The sequence below is a fragment of the Elephas maximus genome, chromosome 10, assembly GCF_024166365.1.
Source record: "Elephas maximus indicus isolate mEleMax1 chromosome 10, mEleMax1 primary haplotype, whole genome shotgun sequence".
Taxonomy (NCBI): domain Eukaryota; kingdom Metazoa; phylum Chordata; class Mammalia; order Proboscidea; family Elephantidae; genus Elephas; species Elephas maximus.
Genome location: NC_064828.1, coordinates 104616505 through 104636731, shown reverse-complemented (window position 1 = coordinate 104636731; position 20227 = coordinate 104616505). Strand labels below are relative to the sequence as shown.

Below are 20227 nucleotides of genomic sequence, written 5' to 3'. Positions count from 1 at the left end.
TTGCATTGGCTAGGAATTCCAGCATATTGTTGAATAGGAGTGGTGAGAGGAGACATTCTTATCCTTGTATTTTTCCTGATCTTTGGGGAAAGCATCTAGTTTCTAACCATTAAGTATATTAGCGATGGTTTTTGATAGACGTTCTTTATCAACTTAAGGAAGTTCCTCTTTATTTCTAGTGTGTTGAGAATTTTTATCATGAATGGGTGTTGGATTTTGTCAGGTGTTTTTTCTACATCTGTTGATATGATCAGATGGTTTTTCTTCTTTAGCCTGTTAATGTGATGGCTTACATTAATTGATTTCCAAGTGTCGAACAAGCCTTGTGTACCTGGAATAAAACCTACTTGGTTGTGGCGTATGATTCTTTTTATATGTTGTTGGATTCAATTTTGATAGTGTTTTCAAATACTTGAAAAATTACAGAAAAAGACTAACATTATTTTTTGTAAGTCCAGAGAGGATAGAAGTAGGACCAATAGTAATTCCACTCAATATAAGAAAACTTTTCTAATGTTTAGAACCCTTTTTCAATAAAATGGGCTACTTTACAAAACTTCTTCCTCTTGGAAGTTGTAGCATTCCACTGTTAGAACACCTAGCCCGTATTGTGACTTCTATTTAATGCCTGGCTTCTTGTCTATTTGCCTGTGAGGCCACTCACTTAAGGGAGGCAGTGGAACACAGCCAAGAGGGTGGGCTCAGGAGTCAGGCTGAATGGGCAAGAGAGCCAACGTTTCTACACTTTAAATTTGCAAAATCGAAATAATCATCCTCACCTCCTTATAAGGATGTTAAGAGAATTGAGTGGGATAAAATATATATCTGAACAGCTGCCAAGGACTCAGTGATAGGCGCTAACTCCCAGCAGTTTGTCTGTCAAATGGTTAAGACCTGTGCTGAAAGACAAATGTGAAGTGCTGGGGAGATGCTGACAGCCATCTTTCAGGGATGCTGTATAAAGAATTCCTGCATGGGAAAGGATAGATAGATTACATAATTTGTAAGGACTGTGATAGTGGCTAAGAGCTACGGCTGCTAACCAAAAGGTTGGCAGTTTAAATCCACCAGGCACTCCTTGGAAACCATATGGAACAGTTCTGCCCTGTCCTGTAGGGTCACTGTGAGTCGGAATCAACTCGATAGCAATAGGTATGGTATGGTATGGCACTCTGGAGATATGAATCTGGGAGAGCACGAACTTAGAGTAGGTTCTATGTGAATGTAAGGAACACAAAAGCTCCAAAGCTACTTGCAGAGGACCTTATTTTCTCCCAAATCTGCATACAGGTATGTGTCGCTTATCCATTTGATCAACATCCAACTGTACATACGTCTGTAGCCTAGGACATCCAGGTGTCTGAATGCTGGGACTCCAGACCCTTGTCTTGAGGTCGAAGCCCAACTTCTGCCCAGCTGCTGCGTGTGGCTCAGAAGCCACCTACTCTGTGGTGGCAGTGGAGGCCTAGGCCCAAACTCTCAACGCCAGTCCCGCTTGGCTTCTGTGAATTGGCGGGCTAGTCCCTTTGTTTTGCCTGGTGGTGTCATAGTGCACTGATGGAAAGGTATGTGCCCCAGGCGCCCCAGCCTGGCTCATGCACCTTCAGCCCCCCCTTGACCTGCACCCTGCCCTCTCTGGGCAGGTTCTCATGGGTGAGCTGGCCTTCCCTGTGGCTGCCTTAGTATAGAAGTCTGTGACAGTCAAGTCAGCAGTTTGGAGGAGAAAGTGCAGGGTGATTATTGTACCTGCCTTCTTGTTTCAAATGCCACATCTGACCAGGCCAGTTTGAAGACAGCCAGCGGATATTTGCAGCTGGCTCTTGCCTTCTATGGCCTGACTCCCACTTTCATGTTTTGCCGCCATAATATGCCACAAGGAGCAAGTGTTTGCTGTTTTATGTGCTGTTTACAGCTTTGGGGCGCAAGTCATAAATCTTGCCCAGCCATAATTGACAAAAAACGTTGGTATTCATGAGGCCACCCTGGCCTGGGGTGCCTTTTGATTTCTCCCTTTTCCCCTGGCTTTGTTTTTGCTTTAAGGTGACACTTTTTGCTCTCCGACAGTTCAAATACACTACTTATATTTCTAACACCTTCCCACAGCCCCTCTTGCCACTGGGAGGAATGGGCACCGAGACCAGCTTCTGAGCGCCCAGGGTTGGCGGGCATCACAGGGCCAGGCCAGGGCAGGGGCACCGGGTTGTCGAGACTGCTCCCCTACTGCCCAGGCCTCATCCATAGCCTCCCCACTACAGGACTTGCGGAGTGCTCCCTTGGGGTGTCTGCAGCAGGAGCTGCCCAGGCCTCATGCAGTGTGCCACACAGCAGCCCCTGGGCCCGTGTGCCTGGGAGACCCATGCCCAGTGGACCCAGGTGCTCGTACAACCTCCAAATCATATAACATCCTATTTCACAGAATGTATGGTGGATGTTAAGCAACATATATCTATAGTGGCTTGCTCTTCTGGAAGATAGAGTACATTCCATTAGAATACTTTCAAGCTTCATTCCATCGCTTCTGAATGGATGTACATTTTTCATTTTTATACTTCAGGTTAATTTATTAGCATCTTTTTATATTAAAAAAATTATTTATTTATTTATTTTTATGCCTTAATAATTAATTACCCCCCCAACAAAAAAAAAAAACAAGCCAATTGTCGTCAAGTTGATTCAACTCAAAGCAATTCTACAGGACCAAGTAGAACTGCCCCTTGGGGTTTCCAAAGCTATAAATCTTTAGGGAAGCAGACTGCCACTTCTTTCTCTTGCAGAGCAGCCGGTGGGTTTGAACTGTTGACCTTTTGGTTAGCAACTGAGCGCTTAACTGCTGTGCTACCAGTGTTCTTCTAATAATTAATATTAATAAGCATACCTGTTAATATCTCAATTTATAATTGTCTGGTATATCTTGTTAATATCACTTCTGCCTTATTAATATCTCAGCCTGTAATTGTCTTCTTCACAATAAGAGAAGACACAAACCTTTTGTAAATTTTTTCTGCCTTCCAGAATGTGTTCAGTATGTTTATGGTACTGCTCTTATTAAACTCTAGAACAAGCCATTTCCAGCATCCATGAAAAGTCATTTTTTTAATTCATTTATGGACAAGACTATGGTCCCTGGAGTCAGACTGCTTGTGTTTGAATCAGTTTTGCCTCTTCCTATCAGCATTTTTTAGCCACTTCCTTACTATTCTGAACCCACTTGGGGCTACCAAAAGTACTAACTTCACTGGGCTGTTCTGAGGATTAAGTGGGTCAACACATGGAGAGGGCTCATCACAGTGCCTGACATAGACAGGTCCTTAGTAAGTGTTGGCTCTCCTCATGACTATACAGTCATTCGCTGATCTGGTGTATATCACCTGTCAGGACTTATCTCGTTCCTGAAGTACTGGACTCAGTAACATACAGGCTACAAGGGCCCTTCCTTTAAAGCTCTCTTATTCCTACCCTGGTGGCACAATAGTTAAGTGCTTGGCTGCTAACCAAAAGGTTGGCAGTTTGAACCCACACAGTGGCTTTGTGGGAGAAAGACCTGGCGATCTGGTCCCATGAAGAGTACAGCCTAGAAACCCCTATGGTACATTTCTGCTCTGTCACATGGGGTCACTATGAGTCAAATTGACTCCAAATTCTAGTGGATAGAATATAACAGAATTATGTGGAAATACTTAACTTCTAAAGTGGAACTGGTCTAAACCATCCCAGGAGACATTTGCGTTTTAAAAGAGGACTGTAGCTCTAAACCAAAACCCATTGCTGTCCAGTCGATTCCGACTCATGGTGACCTTATAGGACAGGGTAGAACTGCCCCATAGGGTTTCTAAGGCTATAATCTTTATGGAAGCAGACTGCCATATCTTTCTCCCACAGAGCAGCTGATGGGTTAGTAGCCCTTTTGGTTAGTAGCCCAGTACTTAAGCACTGTGTCACCAGGGTCTGTAACTTGATGGGATGAATTGGGGACTTTTCTCTTCTAAAAAGGGTGTTTTTGGCCTGCCCTCCCTTCTCCTCTCTCCCTTCCCTCCCCCCTCACCCCAACCAAAAATAAATGTAGAAAACCTTGCTCTGCCCAGTGAAGCAGTGTGCTCACATGGCCCCCACACAGGACTGTGCCAGACAGAGCCCTTACTTATGGAAAGTATGATGAGGTTGACCCAGTGGGCCATGAATTACTGCCCAGAGATGTAAAGGGCAATATTCTGTCTTATTGCTTGAGATTTATGGCCTTTTGCTGTTCATTAATCTGAAGACCTGTTTTGTTTATATAATACCAGTTTATGTTACTTTTTAGGCTTTTTTTTTTTTTTTTTTTTTAAGTATATGGGGGTACTTGGGGTGCATGCTTTATATTGGGTGTATAGAATTCTTATTAAGAGCTGTTTTCATTTGTCCATGTCAGCTGCAGGCATATATACCTAGAGCTTTTATCTGATGTCTGAGATGTCCTAGTTGTGCTAGAATTAGACTGTGGTTAGTTGCCCATAATAACAGCTAGTTCCCTACAGCTAAAAATACTGAGGAGAGAATAACAGTACAAGAGTGAAGGCCTCACCGTGTCAGCAGTGGCTAGGTATGTAAACACTGAGGGTTAGACCTGGAAATATAGTTGGTATAAAATTGAAGAAACCCATCAAAGAACTGTTTCAGCCAGCAATCAGAGTACTTTTTTCTTCCAAGAGTGCTTTTTGTGCCTTGTAACTTTCAACTTCCAATAAATTACCCTTCTGCCTAGGTAGCATTTTAATTCTTTTTATTTTTTTCTCTCATTTTCAGCTTATGGAAAAGTATTTCTAGTGCGTAAAATAAGTGGCCATGATACTGGAAAGCTGTATGCCATGAAAGTTTTGAAAAAGGCAACAATAGTCCAAAAGGCCAAAACGACAGAGCACACAAGGACAGAGCGCCAGGTGCTGGAGCACATTAGACAGTCACCGTTTTTGGTTACTTTGCACTATGCTTTCCAGACGGAAACCAAGCTTCACCTCATTTTAGGTAAGTTTAGTCCATGGTCGTCAGACCTTTTATGAAAACATTTATCCTTTGGTCTTGAACCGTGATGCACTGAAAGGGCAGTACACTTCGGTCCCATTTTTCTCTGTGGTGGCATTTCCTTGAAACTTGTGCATTGCTCCAGATGTGGGGTCTCCTGGCCTAAAGGGATCCATATGCTTCTGTTCTGCGCTCCTTTATGCCTCGTAAGGAACAGGTGAATTCTTAGGAGTATCTTCCTCCCCAGACAGTGTGCCTCCGTTTACGTGGAGGCGCTGAGTGGTGAAGTGGGCCACAGCTGCTACTTCAGGAGTTTCTCGGCAACTCGAAGGTCAACAGCTTGGGCTGGCAAGGGGAAATTTGTGGAAACCAGTAATTGGGAAAAAGAAAAAAGAATGAAAGAAAAGATTTCTCTTCTTAGAGATGCTTTGCTTTGCTTTTCCCAGTGGTGAAAAACCTGCATATAATGGAGATAGCCACTCATCAGTCACCCTTTGATCACTTCCATCTCCTCAACAGGCACTTCTGAACACTTTCCTTTCCCAAATAAATTTGGATCATTGTGTTTGGACTTTGGAAATGTCCGCACTGCACATTGCCAGGTTGCTTTGCAGAAAGGTCGTGCCATTTTCTATTCCAGAAATAAATGACAGTACTTCTAGTATTGCACTCTGTCACCATTGAGTATTCCACCTATTACGATTTTGATCCCATTCTTGTGCTAATTTGCATTTATGTATCATAATTCCCTCTTGGAGCTGTTGTGAGGATTAGATGAGATAGTATTTGGCATAGTGCTCTCTAAGCATTAGCTGTTCCCTGAGCACCTGCAGTGTTATCCATAGTATCACTAACAAGTATTATCCATGCTGTCACTGACCCTCACACCTGTACTGCCAGGGTCCTCTCATTTACAGTGTCAGATATTCTCAGAGGCTCTTTGTCTCAATATTGCACACCTAGTGTAAGTTTGAGAATTAAGATTAGAACTCAGATCTGACTCATTCCAGAGTCACTGTTTTATCAGCCAGAAATGTTGCCTGTAGTCTTGGATTAGTGGTAGTACAAACAGATTTTTATTTTCTTTTAAATGCATTTGGCAATTTTATTGAATTATTTTAGGAACTGTACTTTTATTATTATTGTTGTTCATTGCCATGAGTTGGCCCCCTGACTCTTGATGACCCCACGTACGATGGGATGAACTATTGTGATCCATAGGATTTACATTGACTGATTTTTGCATGCAGATTGCCAGGCCTTTCTTCCTAGTCTTCCTCTGGAAGCTCCACTGAAGCCTGTTTAGTATCATAGTAACACACAAACCTCCACTGACAAGATAGGTAGTGGCTGTGCTTGAGGGCATTGGCTGGAATCAAACCCGGGTCTCTCACATGAAAAGGAGGAGTTCTACCTCTGACGCGGCTGCCCTTATGCTTTTTTTAAGGATACCTAACATTGCATTTGCTGTTTGAGCCAGGAAGTTATACTTCAGGCTCATGTAGCAATGTGTACTTACCATTAACTGACGACCCTAAATCTTTTATCTGCATAGAGCACAATCTCTCCTGTTCTGTCGGAGCCCCCGTGCATGTTATCATCTGCCCATGGTTCCAGTGGGTCAGTATCTTTTGGCCCTTGAGTCTGCCTCCTGTATTTGCTGTCCTGCTCAGTATGTTTGCTGATTTTAATCTGCATGCCTTTCTTATCCGACATCATATGAGACAAAATATTTTAATACAGTGGTTTCAAACATTTGTAGCAGCAGAACCCTTCCGTCAGATGAAAACACGGAAATTCCAATGGAAAACAAATAGAAGCGAGTGGCTCTGCTTGAATCTGGGTTTAAGGGCACTGTGTCCTACCAGTCTGTTCTGTCCTTCACCCTACCAGAATCCCCAAGGAAGCTTAGGGATTCCACAGAGACTAGAATAATTATCTTGTTCAAGCTTCTTCCTTTACAATAACCCAGCTCATAAAAGTTAAATCCCATGCCTAAAGTCGCACAGCTAGTACCGGTCAGAGGCTAAAGAGAACCCAGGCTCGTGGGCACTGTTCCATTCCGCCACAGCTTCTCTCTCTCCTCTTTTCTATTCTCTTACCATAATAGCACCCAGTATGGTTTTTACTGTTCAGTGTAAATACTGTAGTTTTGTAAATCATGTTTTTAATTTAAAAGTAGATGAGTGAAATATTTTCTGTTTGATTAAAAAGCAGTAGTCCTTAATTATGTTGCTTTGTACTTGTTGGCTCTCCATTATTTTTGCTCTTTGTCAGTGTCCATATATAAATACAAAACAAAACAAAACTCAGTAGAATGTGGAAGAGACAGCCTATTCATTCCGTAGTAAGTGAGGCGTTGGATTTAGAAAGCATGCCCTCCTGTCTCCTGCCTGTATAGATTTAATTTAATTTCTCTTTGTGTCTGTTCACAATTCTTATTTGACTTAAAGGTAAAATCTCAGAAATCCAGGATAGGATTCTATTATAAGTTATTTTATGTTTTTAAGTATTTGCTGGGGCCTTGGTGGCACAGTGGTTATGTGCTCGGCTGCTAACTGAAAGGGTCAGCGGTTCGAACCCACCACTCTGTGGGAGAAAAATATGGCAGTCTGCTTCCATAAAGATTTACAGCCTTGGAAACCTTATGGGGCAGTTCTGTTCTGCCCTATAGTGGCACTATGAGTCAGCATCGGCTAGTTGGCAATGGGTTTGGTTTACTGTGTTTTTCTTTTTAAGTTTTTGCAGAGCTTGAAATGCCTACCAAGTCAGTCTTGTACGTGTGCTATGTACTTAGTTAGGTTTATTGATTGATCAACTTTATCCAGTTTTTATATACTACTAGAGGTTATAATGGAGCTCTGTTGGCAAACTGGTTAAGAGCTTCGCTGCTAACCAAAAGGTTGGTAGTTCGAATCACCAGCCGCCCCTTGGAAACCCTATGGGGCAGTTCTACTCTGTCCTGTAGGGTCGCTACGAATTGGTATCGACTCAGCAGCAACAGGTTTGGTTTTTTGTTTTTTGGTTAGAGATTAGAGCAAGAATTTACATTTCCAGCTTTTCAGGGAACCAGCTGACCCTTCTGTCTGATGACTAAAAAGACTAGACCCACTTAAAAAAAAAAAAAAGTTATATGTTTAGAAACACATATTTTATTATAAAATAATATATGTACGTAGAGAAAATATAGAAAAGCTATAAAAATAAGAAAATAAAAACACTGTATTTTCACTACCTAGAGTTCACCTCATAAGTACCCCCTGTTATTACTTAGTATATATCCTTCTAGATCTTTGTATCTCTCTGCATGTGTGTGTTATCAAAGTAAGATTGCCCTGTACATATTATCTGTAACCACCCTTTTTCATTTACTAATGTTTACCTTTCTAATACCCACATGTACAAGCTATTTATGGCTACATAACAAATCACCCCCAAAATTTAGTAGCTTAAGCAACAGTTTATTTTTCTCATGATTCTGTGGGTTGGTTGGGTATTTCCCTTGTTGGTTTAGCCTGGGCTCCCTCATATGGCATTCACCTGGAGGGTTGGCTTAGCTGGAAAAGCCATGATAGTTTCACTCACATGTCTGATAATTGGTGTGGGCTGTGGTCTGGGACACTTCTGTTCACCTCCATGTGGCCTCTCATCCTCTAGTACAGTAGATCAGCTTTATAGCATGGTGGTCTTAGGGCAGCCCATGAAGATTGCCAAGAGGGCAAAGGTAGAGTCTACAAGGCCTTGAGGCTAGACTGTAGAATTCACCGGCATCACTTCCGTCACAAAACTAGCCCAGATGCAATGAGTGGGAAATAGACTTCACCTATATATTCAGATTTCACTAATTGTCACAATAATATCTTTCACAGCTAATATATCCAAACCAGGATCCGGTCTGGGAATATTTCCTTGATTGCTGTGTCCTTAAAATCCCAATCTAGAACATTCCCATTTTTGTATCCTTGGCATATTCACCTGAAAAATCTCCCTATGTCTTTTAGCTTATTCCTCTCTCTGCTGAAGTTTGCTAATTGAGAAATTAGTTCTAAGGACTTGATAGATTAAAGTTAAGCATTTTGACTGGAGTACGCCACAGGTGATATTGTATATTTCATATTCTATCACGTTAGGTGGGACCTATTATCTGGTAGTTCCATAATTAGTAATGCTAAGATTGGGTTTCAGAGATGACAGCCTAATCCCTTCATTATGCAGTTGTTTTTTTCCTTAGAAGTGAAAGTAATCTGTGTGGTGTTTTGACACCTTATGGCTTTAATAACATCTGATAACTCCTTGCATAAATCAGTAGTTCCATTAAGAGTTGCAAAACGCTGATTTTCTAAAACTATCATTCCTTCTGTATTTATTTGCCAACATTCTTCTGTAAAGGACAGCTTTTTGTCATCAACTGTTACACTGGTTATTCTGAAATACAGCTTCTGATGGAGAGGCAAGATACGTGCATATTTCTTTCCCTTTAACAATCGACATTCAGAGTAAGAAGTTAACAAGCTACCTCATGTATTGCCTGCCGCATTTCAGGGTCCTTGGTGCCATCAGTCATAACCAAAGGTAGCCTTTACTCTATGCACTGTTCTGCATCTTTCTTTTTTCACTTAACAGTGAGTCCTAGAGATCACTCGACATCTGTTAACAGAGATTCTCCTCACTCCTCTTATTCCTGCACAGTACTCCATTCCCTGTATTCCACAGCAAATTCCATTCTGTTCTATAGTGTACTTCACCGGCTCTCTGTGGCTGCATCCTTGGGTTGTTTCCAGTCTTTTATTATTGTAATGTTTCAGGGTATAACGTGTACATATGTCATTTCCCACTTGCATGGAAAAATTGCAGGATTGATCCCTGGAAGGGAGATAGCTGGATCTTTTTTTGCCATCTGTAAGTCTGCCAAATTCCCTTCCATAGTGGTTGTACCGTTTTACACTCCCACCAGCGTTGTATGAGAGTGCCTTCCCTCCACGGAGTTATTATCAGACCTCTGGATAGTCGCCTGTCTAGTGGGTGGGTAGTGTCTCAGTTACAGTGTTGTCCTGAGAGAGTGAGCACCTTTTCCTATGGTTAAAGCACTGTTGTCCAGTATCAAGTGGTGGGTTTTTCTGGCCTGGCCAGCCCCTGCTCAGGAGTCACCTTATTGGCATAAACCCTCAGGCCTGGAGCCCTGTTAGGTAACAAAGACATTTCAGTCACTGGGCAAACTCCAAGGTTTTAGAGATTATCTCTCAGGAAGCAAGATCAGAGGCCAGCTTCTTGGGTAAAGCTGATTGTAAACCCCACAGTGCCCTTTGCTCGTTTTTTTTTCTTCTTAATTTCTCTGTGTTCTTAGGGAGATTAAACATTTGTAACATGAATGATAAATATCTTCCTCTGTTTTCTATTTGTCTTTTGACTTTGCTTGTGATGTTTTTGCCATGTAAAAAATTTAAATTTATGTGTAGTGAAATATATTTAAAAAAATTTTTTTTAACTTACGGATTTTGAGTCATAGTTAGGTCTCTCCAACTCTAAGGTTATAAACGAATTTACTCATGTTTTCACCTAGTACTTGCATGGTTTTATATTTTGCATGGAGAACTTTGATCCATATGGAGTTTTTTTTTGGCTATGATGCGAAGTAAGGATTTAACGTTTTTCCTTCCTAAAAACTACCTAGTAGTTCCAACACCATTATTTAAAAGTCCACTGACTTAAATTGCTGCCTTTTTCATGTATTAAATTCTCATATGTATTTGGGTCCGTTTCTAGAGTTCCCGTTCTGTCTGGTTTGTTGAATCATGTATCAGTACCATACTGTTTTAATTTATTGTGATTTAAGTTTATGTTTTAATACCTGGCAAAGCTAGTCTCCCCTCATCCCTCATTGCTGTTATTTGGCAGAGCTTTTTGGAGAACTCGTCCTGTTTTTTTATTTTCCATGTGAACTTCAGAATCAACTGACCCAGTTCGGGGAAGAGGGGGCTTGTTAGAGTTTTGTTGTTGTTGTTGGAATGGTTTTAAATTTAAAAGTTAATTTAGGGAAAATTTACATTTTTATAATATTGGTTATTCCTACCCAAGAACATGGTATGTCTTCTCACTTGTTGAAACCTACTTCTGCGACCTTTAGTACAGAGTATTTTGACATTTTCCTCCTAGGTTTTCCACATTTCTTATTAAATTAATCATAGATACTGCATCATTTATTACTGTTGTAAATGGGGTCTCTTTTTCCACTGTATCTTCTAGCTGAAGGCAATTAATTTTTGTATCTTAATTTTATATCCTGCTCTCTTAACTGAATTTCCTTACCTTCCCTCTGTGCTTGTGTCCTGCCCTGTTCCTTCTCAGCCTGCCCACAGCATGTAGTTTGGTGTATATGAGTTTTGTTTGTCTCTTAGTTTTGCTGTGGAAGTAGATCATGGAGGTGTAAAGTCATTCTTCTTGCTGTTATTTGAGATGTTTTGGAAGCAGAAGTGGGTATTCAAGTCCAGGCAGCCATCACACTCCTACTAGGATCGACCCATGGCTCCATGCAGACTTCTTGACAGGGCTTGCTTGCTCCATTGGCATGAAATTGGCATCGTTGGCACAGTCTTCTCCAAGTGATAAAATTATTATAATGTTAGTATTATCTTGCCTGACGCTTACCTGTGACATTTGACTTTAGTGTCCAGATATGAAAAAGACTAGCATTTCTATCAGAACTGAGTATGTATGATTGTTTCCTATAGCATGCTTTATTTAGTTTTTAATTGCCTTCCATTCATCTCTGTTACTTCTGCCATCCTTTAAACCAGCGTTGTCAATTTTTCTGTAAAGGGTCAGATGATAAATATTTCAGGCTTTGCAGCCCTTAAGGTCTTTATTACTAGAAACAAAAAATACCCATTGCTGTCGAGCTGATTCCAACTCATAGCAACCCTATAGTACAGAGTAGAACTGCCCCATAGTTTCCAAGGAGCGTTTGGTGGATTTGAACTGCCAACCTTTTGTTTGGCAGCCAAGCTCTTAACCATGGACCATAAACAAATGGGCATGGTTGTGTTCAGTAAAACTTTATTTACAAAAACAGTGGGGCACTGGTTTTTGACCTTCAGGCTGTAATTTGTTGAACCCTGCTATCAGCCTGTTGTAAGCCACATTTCTGTTGTGTTTGTGTGTTTTGCTTTTATACATTTCTACAGCCTTAATATATTTTTAGGCTTGTTTTAATTTGTATGTAATGGCATCCTATGGATTTGATGATTTTTTTCCTTTATATTTCTTTTTACTTTTCCAAGTCTTATAATATGGAGACCATATCTCTCCTTTTATAACTTTTTCTGTACCTGTGCATGGTTACAACAAGAAATATAAAAATATTTTCATCTGTTCTCCTTCTCTGTCATAAAACTCATATTCATTTCAACTAACAGTGGGTGGGAGTTCTATGTGGAAAATAATCTGTAAAAAGCAATTTTTCTTTTGGTGTTCTCTGATCTCAGTTAGTGGTGATTTTGTCAAAACACCAGATGATGTATGAGTCTGTAAACTGTCAGATTAATCAGTAGAATTCATAAGACACTAAAGAAGCAAATCACAAAGGTATTTATAAAGGTGATGCAAAGAGCATTCTCAATAATGAATGCCAACCTAGCCTTGTAGACAGCCTGTCATCGTGAGTCATCTTTTTAACATGAGTTAAAAGGTATTTAAAGTTTTACTTTTGAGTGGTAGTTTTATCTGAAAAATTACATGGGTAGGGATACTTGCTGAAATGGTAACAGACTGGTTCATGATACATTTTACTTGGTAGTATGGCAATGCAGATAACAACTGAGAGAGCTTTGTTGCTTTGAAGTAAATATTGCAGTTCCGATGAATAGGTACGTGTCTTAGTTATGTAGTACTTCTATAACAAAAATACCACAAGTGGATGGCTTTAACAAAGAGAAATTTATTCTGTCACAATCTAGTAGGCTAGAAGTCCAAATTCAGGGTGTCAGCTCCAGGGAAGGGCTTTCTCTCTCTGTCAGCTCTGGAGGAAGGTCCTTGTCATCAGTCTTCCTCTGGTCAAGGAGCTTCTCAGTGCAGGAACCTCAGGTCCAAAAGATGCACACTGCTCCCGGTGTTGTTTCTTGGTGGTATGAGGTCCCCCAAAATTCATGTCCTCGCCACACATAAAACATATTCACCCCATCATATCATAGCAAAAACTTAAATCAACTCCAGTCCAGAATTCAAAAATTCCTCTTCTTCTGTGAAGTCTAGAATAGAAGTTATCTGCTTCCAAAGTAAAATGGCAGAAGAGGCACAAGCTAGACATTTGCATTACAATTTGAGAAATTTAGGCGAAAGAAGGCATAACAGGCACCAAGCAAGTTAGCAGAACATATTGCATTAGCCCTCAAGGCTTAAAAATAACCCTCTGTTCTCTGAGACCTTTCACGCAATGGCCCTGCCCTCCAGCCTCTAGGTATTGGCCATACTGTCTGGATTCTGAGTGGAGGTCCCTCGCCTCTGGGCTTTAGCTCTGCCTTCCAGGCCCATTGGAACGGCAACTCCGTTCCCTCAGCTTTAGGAGCACCACTCTCCCAGTCCATTTCATTGGCAACTGCAACCTTAGAAACACCAGAGGCCATGGCTCCACCCTTTGAAACCCCAGAGGTCATGGCCATACCCTTTGAGACTGAGGCAGCTCTGCTTCCTGTGCTCCTTGTCCCTTCAACTTCTGCTTCCTGGTTCCTCAACCTCTCAGTCCCTGAGGCCTCATGCCAGCGTCTGCCCTGCTGGGGCAGATGTTCCAAAGCTCTATAGCTCCACCAATAAGGTCCTGGAGGCACCCCACTGTGCCAGTAAACTTCAGCCAGAAGGCACTCAGCTGTCTTGCTCCATGGTTCGGCAAGCCTAGTTTCACCGATAAGTGCCTGGAAGCAGCCTACTCTGCCAGGAAGCCTCCTGTGCAGAGGCACTCAGCTCTTTTGCTCCGTGGGTCAGCTCCAGCGCTCTCTGGCACTGGTAGTCTGGTTCTGCTGCTGCCGGTCCTCTGCTACTGCCAGTTCTCTGCCACTGCCTCTCGCAGTCTGCGCCACTGTCGGTGTAACAGCCTTCTTCATTTCCTTCTGAGTCTTCTGCCCATTCACATTTTAGGCATCTGTTAGAGCAGCACCCCACTCTCAGTACCAAATTCTGTCTTAGTTATCTGGTGCTGCTGTAACAGAAATACCACAAGTGGATAGCTTTATCAAAGAGATACTTATTCTCTCACAGCCTAGTAGGCTACAAGTCCAAATTCAGGGCATCATCTCCAGGGGAAGGCTTTCTCTGTCGGCTCTGGAGGAAGGTTCTTGTCATCAGCCTTCCCCTGGACTAGAAGTTTCTCCTCCCAGGCGCCCTGGGTCCAAAGGACAGGCTCTGCTCCTGGGGCTGCTTTCTTGGTGGTATAAGGTTCCCTCACTCTCTGCTCACTTTCCTTTCCTTTTATCTCTTTCTCGTAAAATAAAAGGTGATGCAGGCCACACCCCAGGGAAACTTCCTTTACCTTGGATCAGGGATGTGACCTTAGTAAGGGTCTTACAATCCCACCCTAATCTTCTTTAACATAACCCAATTGTTTTAGTCACCTAGTGCTGCTATAACAGAAATACCACAAGTGGATGACTTTAACAAAGAGAAGCTTATTCTCTCATAGTCAGGTGGCTAGAAGTCTGAATTCAGGGTACCGGCTCCAAGGGAAAGCTTTCTCTCTCCATCGGCTCTAGAGGAAGGTCATTGTCATCAGTCTTCCCTTGGTCTGGGAGTATTTCAGGGCAGGAACCTCAGGTTCAAAGGAAGCACTCTGCTCCTGGCGCTGCTTTCTTGGTGTTTTGAGGTCTGCCTGTCTCTCTGCTCGTTCCTCTCTTACATCTCAAAGAGATTGGCTTAAGACACTATTTGATATCGTGTATCTCATCGATACAACTGCCACTAATCCATCTCATTTCATCATAGTGATAGGATTTACGGCACATAGGGAAATCACATGAAATGGTGGACAGTCACACAATACTGGGACTCCTGGCCCAGCAAAGTTGACAAATATTTTGGGGGAGGGGGATGACACAATTCAATCTATGACACCAACCTTGCCTCGTTAATCACGGACAGAGATCAGGTTTCACAACACATAGGAAAATTACAATCACAAAATGAAGGACAACCACACAATTCTGGGAATTGTAGCCTAACCAAGTTGACACATATTTTGGGAGGACAGAATTCAATCGATGACAGTATATCTTAGAGCTTTATAAGGATTTTGATAAGCTAGAATGCATTTGCAGGAGGTGCCATTATAATGTTCAGCTAAAAGCAAAGTGAAAAGTGAGATGATGTTGGCATGGCATTAAAAAGAAATCGCTTTCCAATGTGTGTGGAACATCATATTAAGTCTATAGTTTAGCAAGATTAAAAAAAAAGGTGGTCTGGAGGAGGAAGAGTGGGTAGAAATGAGAACCAGAATGTGTGGGAGTTGATATCTGTGAAGCATACCTGAAAGAGAGAAACACTTGGCGGCAGGGGGTGGGGTGGGCACAAGTAATCGTAAAAAAAATAAAGAACAGACAAGTTTGTGGTCTGAATTATGGGGAGAATTATGGGAATAACAGGTAGCCGTTTGGGAAGTGTCGCTATGACTCAAACCCACTCAGCGGCAGAGGGTTTGGTTTTTTACCAGAAGAAATACGAGAGAGAGATTCTAAATCAGAAACTTTGAGATAGGAAAGTTAGCTGTCTAGAGGTCAGCCAGAGCATTACTAGAAATAAGTAGGTGTTCGAAGAATGAAAGCAGAACAGAGTGTCTTTCCTTGAAAGCAGGAGATAGAGGATCTGGCCCTTCTCCCTCTTAGTTAACTGCCCCCTCTTCTCCTACCACCTGACTTCCGGGAGGTTGCACGAATTAGACATAGCCTTAAAAAGTTCATCAGATCTCTGCAAAGTTATCCTCTTGCATCCTCAGTGGAAAATAGTCCTGTTGAGATAGTTTCAGTACTTTTCAGTAACCCTTTAAGGTTGATCTAACTCAGTATTTCCAGTGGATTTCTGTCTCTATGTCAATAGCTCCTGAAGTACAGAATGATGGGGAGATTTCTGGGCTCACCATTAAGTCAGATTTGCAAAGGCCTTGAGCTGCTGACACTCTTCTCTACCAAGCTATCAATGTAACTTCCTTGTCAACAAACTAACTTGTTCCTTCTCTTCTGCTGTCATGTGGCTTCTCAAAGGTGATGCCAGTAGCGTGAATACAAAATATCATTGCAAATCTTTTAAGTGACTTTGAACACCTAATCTTGTTTTGGAATGTTCGATCTAAGTAAATAGCCTATGCTTAGAAAGTAATAATTTTGATTGAGAGCAGATGCTATTTGGCCTTATGTTAATCCCATAAAATATTGCTTCGCAGAACTCCATGAGTAATTTTAAGTCTTAGGGAATTGCTAGAATCTTGGAAGTTGCATGCCAATCTTCAGTTCAAGATCTCAGGATTAATTCCCTGTTTTAAAAAAGCAGATTTACAAGTGTCAAGGCTGCTTCCCTCTTCCAGTCTTCACCCACATTCCCTTAAATGCATACACACACACACACACACACAAACCCACACCCACACCCACGTGCGTGTGTGCTGTTCTGAACCCAAAAAGGAAGTGTGATGGAGTGTGGAGAGACCCTGTAAGAACAAAGCAGAATCCGCTTGCTGTTGTTAAATACCTGTATAAATTAGATGTCACTGAAATAATATATAAATTGAATCCCTAATATCATGACAACAAAACCAAAAAAACCAAGCTCATTCTCGTCGAGTCAGTTACGACTCATAGTGACCTTATAGGACAGAGTAGAATTGCCTCATAGGATTTCCAAGGAGTGCATGGTGGATTCCAACTGCTGACCTTTTGATAAGCAGCCGAACTCTTAACCTCTGCACCACCAGGGCTCCATCGTGAGAATAATGTGCCCTAAGTTAAAGGAACTTCACCCTGGTAGAGAAAAAAGTTTTTTTTTTAATTAAAAAAGGGAACAAGAAAGAATCTCACACTGTAACGTGGTAATTTTAAGTTATTTTCTAAAAGGACAGATGATTGTGTTACAGAACTAGAATTACTGTGCATTGGTAAAACCCCTGAGCACTCTAATTAGTTTCGTCTCTAGATATATGCTGTTGACCAAACCTTTGTGTTAAGCAATTTTTCTACAGTCCATAGCCTCATGCTGGACCAGTTTAGAGGCACAGGACTCCTTGCAGGACTCTGGAAGAACAAAGGACAGCTCCTCTGAGAGATACTGCACGTCTTAAGTTCTTCATGTAGGTTTCTTCAAGGACTCTTTGGGATATTGGTCTCTTTGATACAGTAGATGAACCACATCAAGATATTGTCATCTCTAAAACTTTTCACTCGTTCTTCAAATATTTGCCTCCTTACTGTGTGCCGGGTGCTCGGATATAGTAACAGAGAAGCTGGACATGATTCTTGCCCTCAGGGTCTTATTGTCTAAAGGGTGGGGCAGATGTTAAATAAATTAGTACACACGGGTAAGTAATTGCCATTAAAATAAGTGGAAGGAAATGCAGAAGGCACTAATGAGAGCATATGATGAGAAGAACTACATCTAATCTGGGTTATCAGAGACATCCTTTCTAGGGAAGTAATGTTTAAACGGTGACTAAGAGGAAGAATAGGGGTTAGGGTGGGGTAGGGAAGAACATTCCAGGCATGGGGATCCACCCAGCATGTCTGACAGCCTGAAGACGGGAAGGTGTGTATGGAGCAGTAGAGGACTACAAAGAAGGTAAGGTTGAGCAGTGCAGAGTCCTGGGCAGCTTGATGGGAAGGTCAGGTCATGCAGGGCCTTTAGATTCTGGAGCAGGTTGACTTGGAGTTAAATTCCGTTTTTGTCACTTACTAACTGTGAGCAAGTCACCTAGTTACAAACATGATCAACAAGTTACTAATGTATCTGTCAGCCTTTTCTACATAATGAAACAAAAACAAAAAACCATTGCTGTTAATTCTGACTCATAGTGACCCTCTCTGACAGAGTAGAGCTGCCCCCCATAGGGTTTCCAGGGAGTGGCTGGTGGATTCAAACTGCTGACTTTTTTTGGTTAGCAGATGAGCTATTATTAACCACTGCACCACCAGGGCTCCACAACTTCCTCCAAATTTAGTGGCTTGATGCAACCGTTTTTGGACAGTGTAATTTGGGCTGGGTCACGTGGGCGGTTCTTTCGCCAGTTTTCCTTCAGGTTGTTCTTGTGACTGCAGTTCCCTGGGGGTTGGTGCTGGTTTAGGGTCCTCAGCTAGGATGGCTTATCTCTGCTCCCCATGGTCTCATTCTATACTAGGCCAGCCCAGCCCTCTTCACATCACTGTCTCAGGGCAGCAAGAGAGAGAGCAGATGCTGCAAGCCCTTGAGGCCTAGGCTCAGAAGTCACATAACATTTCTCTGCCACATTCTGTTGGTCAAAACGAGTCACGAGGTCAGCCCAGAGTCAGGGGGTGGGGAAACAGACTCCATCTCTTGAGGAGTTGCTGCAAAGAATTTGTGGCCATTTCAAATCTACCACCCTAAGCCTCAGTCTCCATCTGTAAAATCAAGTGATAATAGTACCAACTTCATAGGGTTGTTGGTAGGACCTCATTTTTTAATACATGTAAAGCTTTAGGCACATAGTAAAAGAACAATATGCATTAGCTAGTTCAGTTATTATGTATCAGAAGATTAATGGGCCCACCATTGATGGATTTGAAGCATTAGAGTGTCTTGGTCATATTGACATTTTGAAAAATCACCCCTGCTGCAGTGCTGGAGACAAGCATGGATGCAGGGAGACGTCCTAAAGACTGTAACAGTGTCTGCAGGAGAGATGGGTCATAGTTCCAGGTGGCAGTGGAAATGGAGAAATGTAAAAAGCTGTTACAGTAGTATCAGGTGGAGATAGTGATGGCTTGTATAATATCCTGAGGTCACAGTAGAGCTGGAGAAAATTGGAGAGGTTCAAGAAATTTTTAGTAGAGAAAACAAGGTTTAGTCATGGAGTGAATGTAGGATATGAGGGAAAGGGAAATGTCAAGGAAGCACTGAGGAGTTTCTAACCCAGAAGTATCTGGCAGATGGGGGTACCATGTAATGAGAGGTAGGCAACACTGAAGTAGATACAGGCTATGAAGTTCCGTCTTGGATCTGTGAGTATAGAGTTCAGAAGCGAAGACCTAAGATAGAGCCCTAAGGAACATCCAGAATTTAAAGGTTAGGTAGAGGAAGAGAAGCTAGGAAAGGAGTCTGAGAAGGAACAGCCAGAGAGGTGTGAGGAGAATGCAGGATCAGGAAAACCAAAGGAAAGAATATTTCAAGATTGAAGTGGTTATACATGCAAATGTAAAAGGGCAACTGAAAACTCAAGTAATATGAGGAATGAAAAGCATCCATTGACTTTAGTAGCATGAGGCTGTTTTAAACCTTAGACTATGGTGATGGCATCAAGTTTGTGGTGATATTCCCTGGTGGCGCAGTGGTTAAGAACTTGGCTGCAAACCAAAAGGTTGGCAGTTCAAATCCACCAGCCACTCCATAGAAACCCTATGGGGCAATCCTGTTCTGTCCTATAGGGTCGCTATGGGTTAGAATGGACTTGAAGGCAACGGGTTTGTTTGGTTGGTTATGGAGGTGGAAGTTGTACCATGGTGTGTTACAGGGTGAATGGAGGTCTGCTAGGCAGAATAATGCACTGCCCATCAAAAATGTCCACGTCCTGATCCTAATCCTGTGAATATATTAGGTTACATTGCAAAGAGGAATTAAGGTTGCAAATCAGCTGATGTTAAAATAGGGTGGTTAATCTAGATTGTTGCCCAAAAAAAAAACATTGCCACTGAGTCGATTCCAAATTCATAGAGAGACCCTATAGGACAGCATAGAACTGCCCCATAGGATTTCCAAGGAGCGGCTGATGGATTCAAACTGACAGCCTTTTGGTTAGTAGCCGAATGCTTAACCACTGTGCCACCAGGGCTCCTTATTGCCTGTAGAATCCTTCAGTACTGCAATTTGGGGCTTGAATTTTTTCTTCAGTTCTTTCAGCTTGAGAAACGCTGAGCATGTTTTTCCCTTTTGGTTTTCTACCTCCACATCTTTGTACATTTCATTATAATATTTTGTCTTCTGGAGCTGTACTTTGAAATCTTCTGTTCAGCTCTTTTACTTCGTCATTTCTTCC

At 42.0% G+C, this 20227-nt stretch overlaps 1 protein-coding gene across 5 annotated transcripts in view; it reads left to right on the top strand.

Moving 5' to 3' along the window:
• Nucleotides 1–20227, top strand: part of RPS6KA5 (ribosomal protein S6 kinase A5) — a 199889-nt gene that overhangs the window by 89650 nt on the left and 90012 nt on the right. For 4 of the 5 annotated variants that reach the window (XM_049898426.1, XM_049898424.1, XM_049898423.1 and 1 more), the window contains exon 3: nucleotides 4783–5001. In XM_049898426.1, coding sequence (XP_049754383.1) covers nucleotides 4845–5001 — 157 coding nt within the window. In that variant the 5' untranslated portion in view covers nucleotides 4783–4844. Of the gene's footprint in view, nucleotides 1–4782; nucleotides 5002–20227 lie in introns of those variants that run through there. The other variant, XM_049898427.1, reaches the window with a different exon arrangement.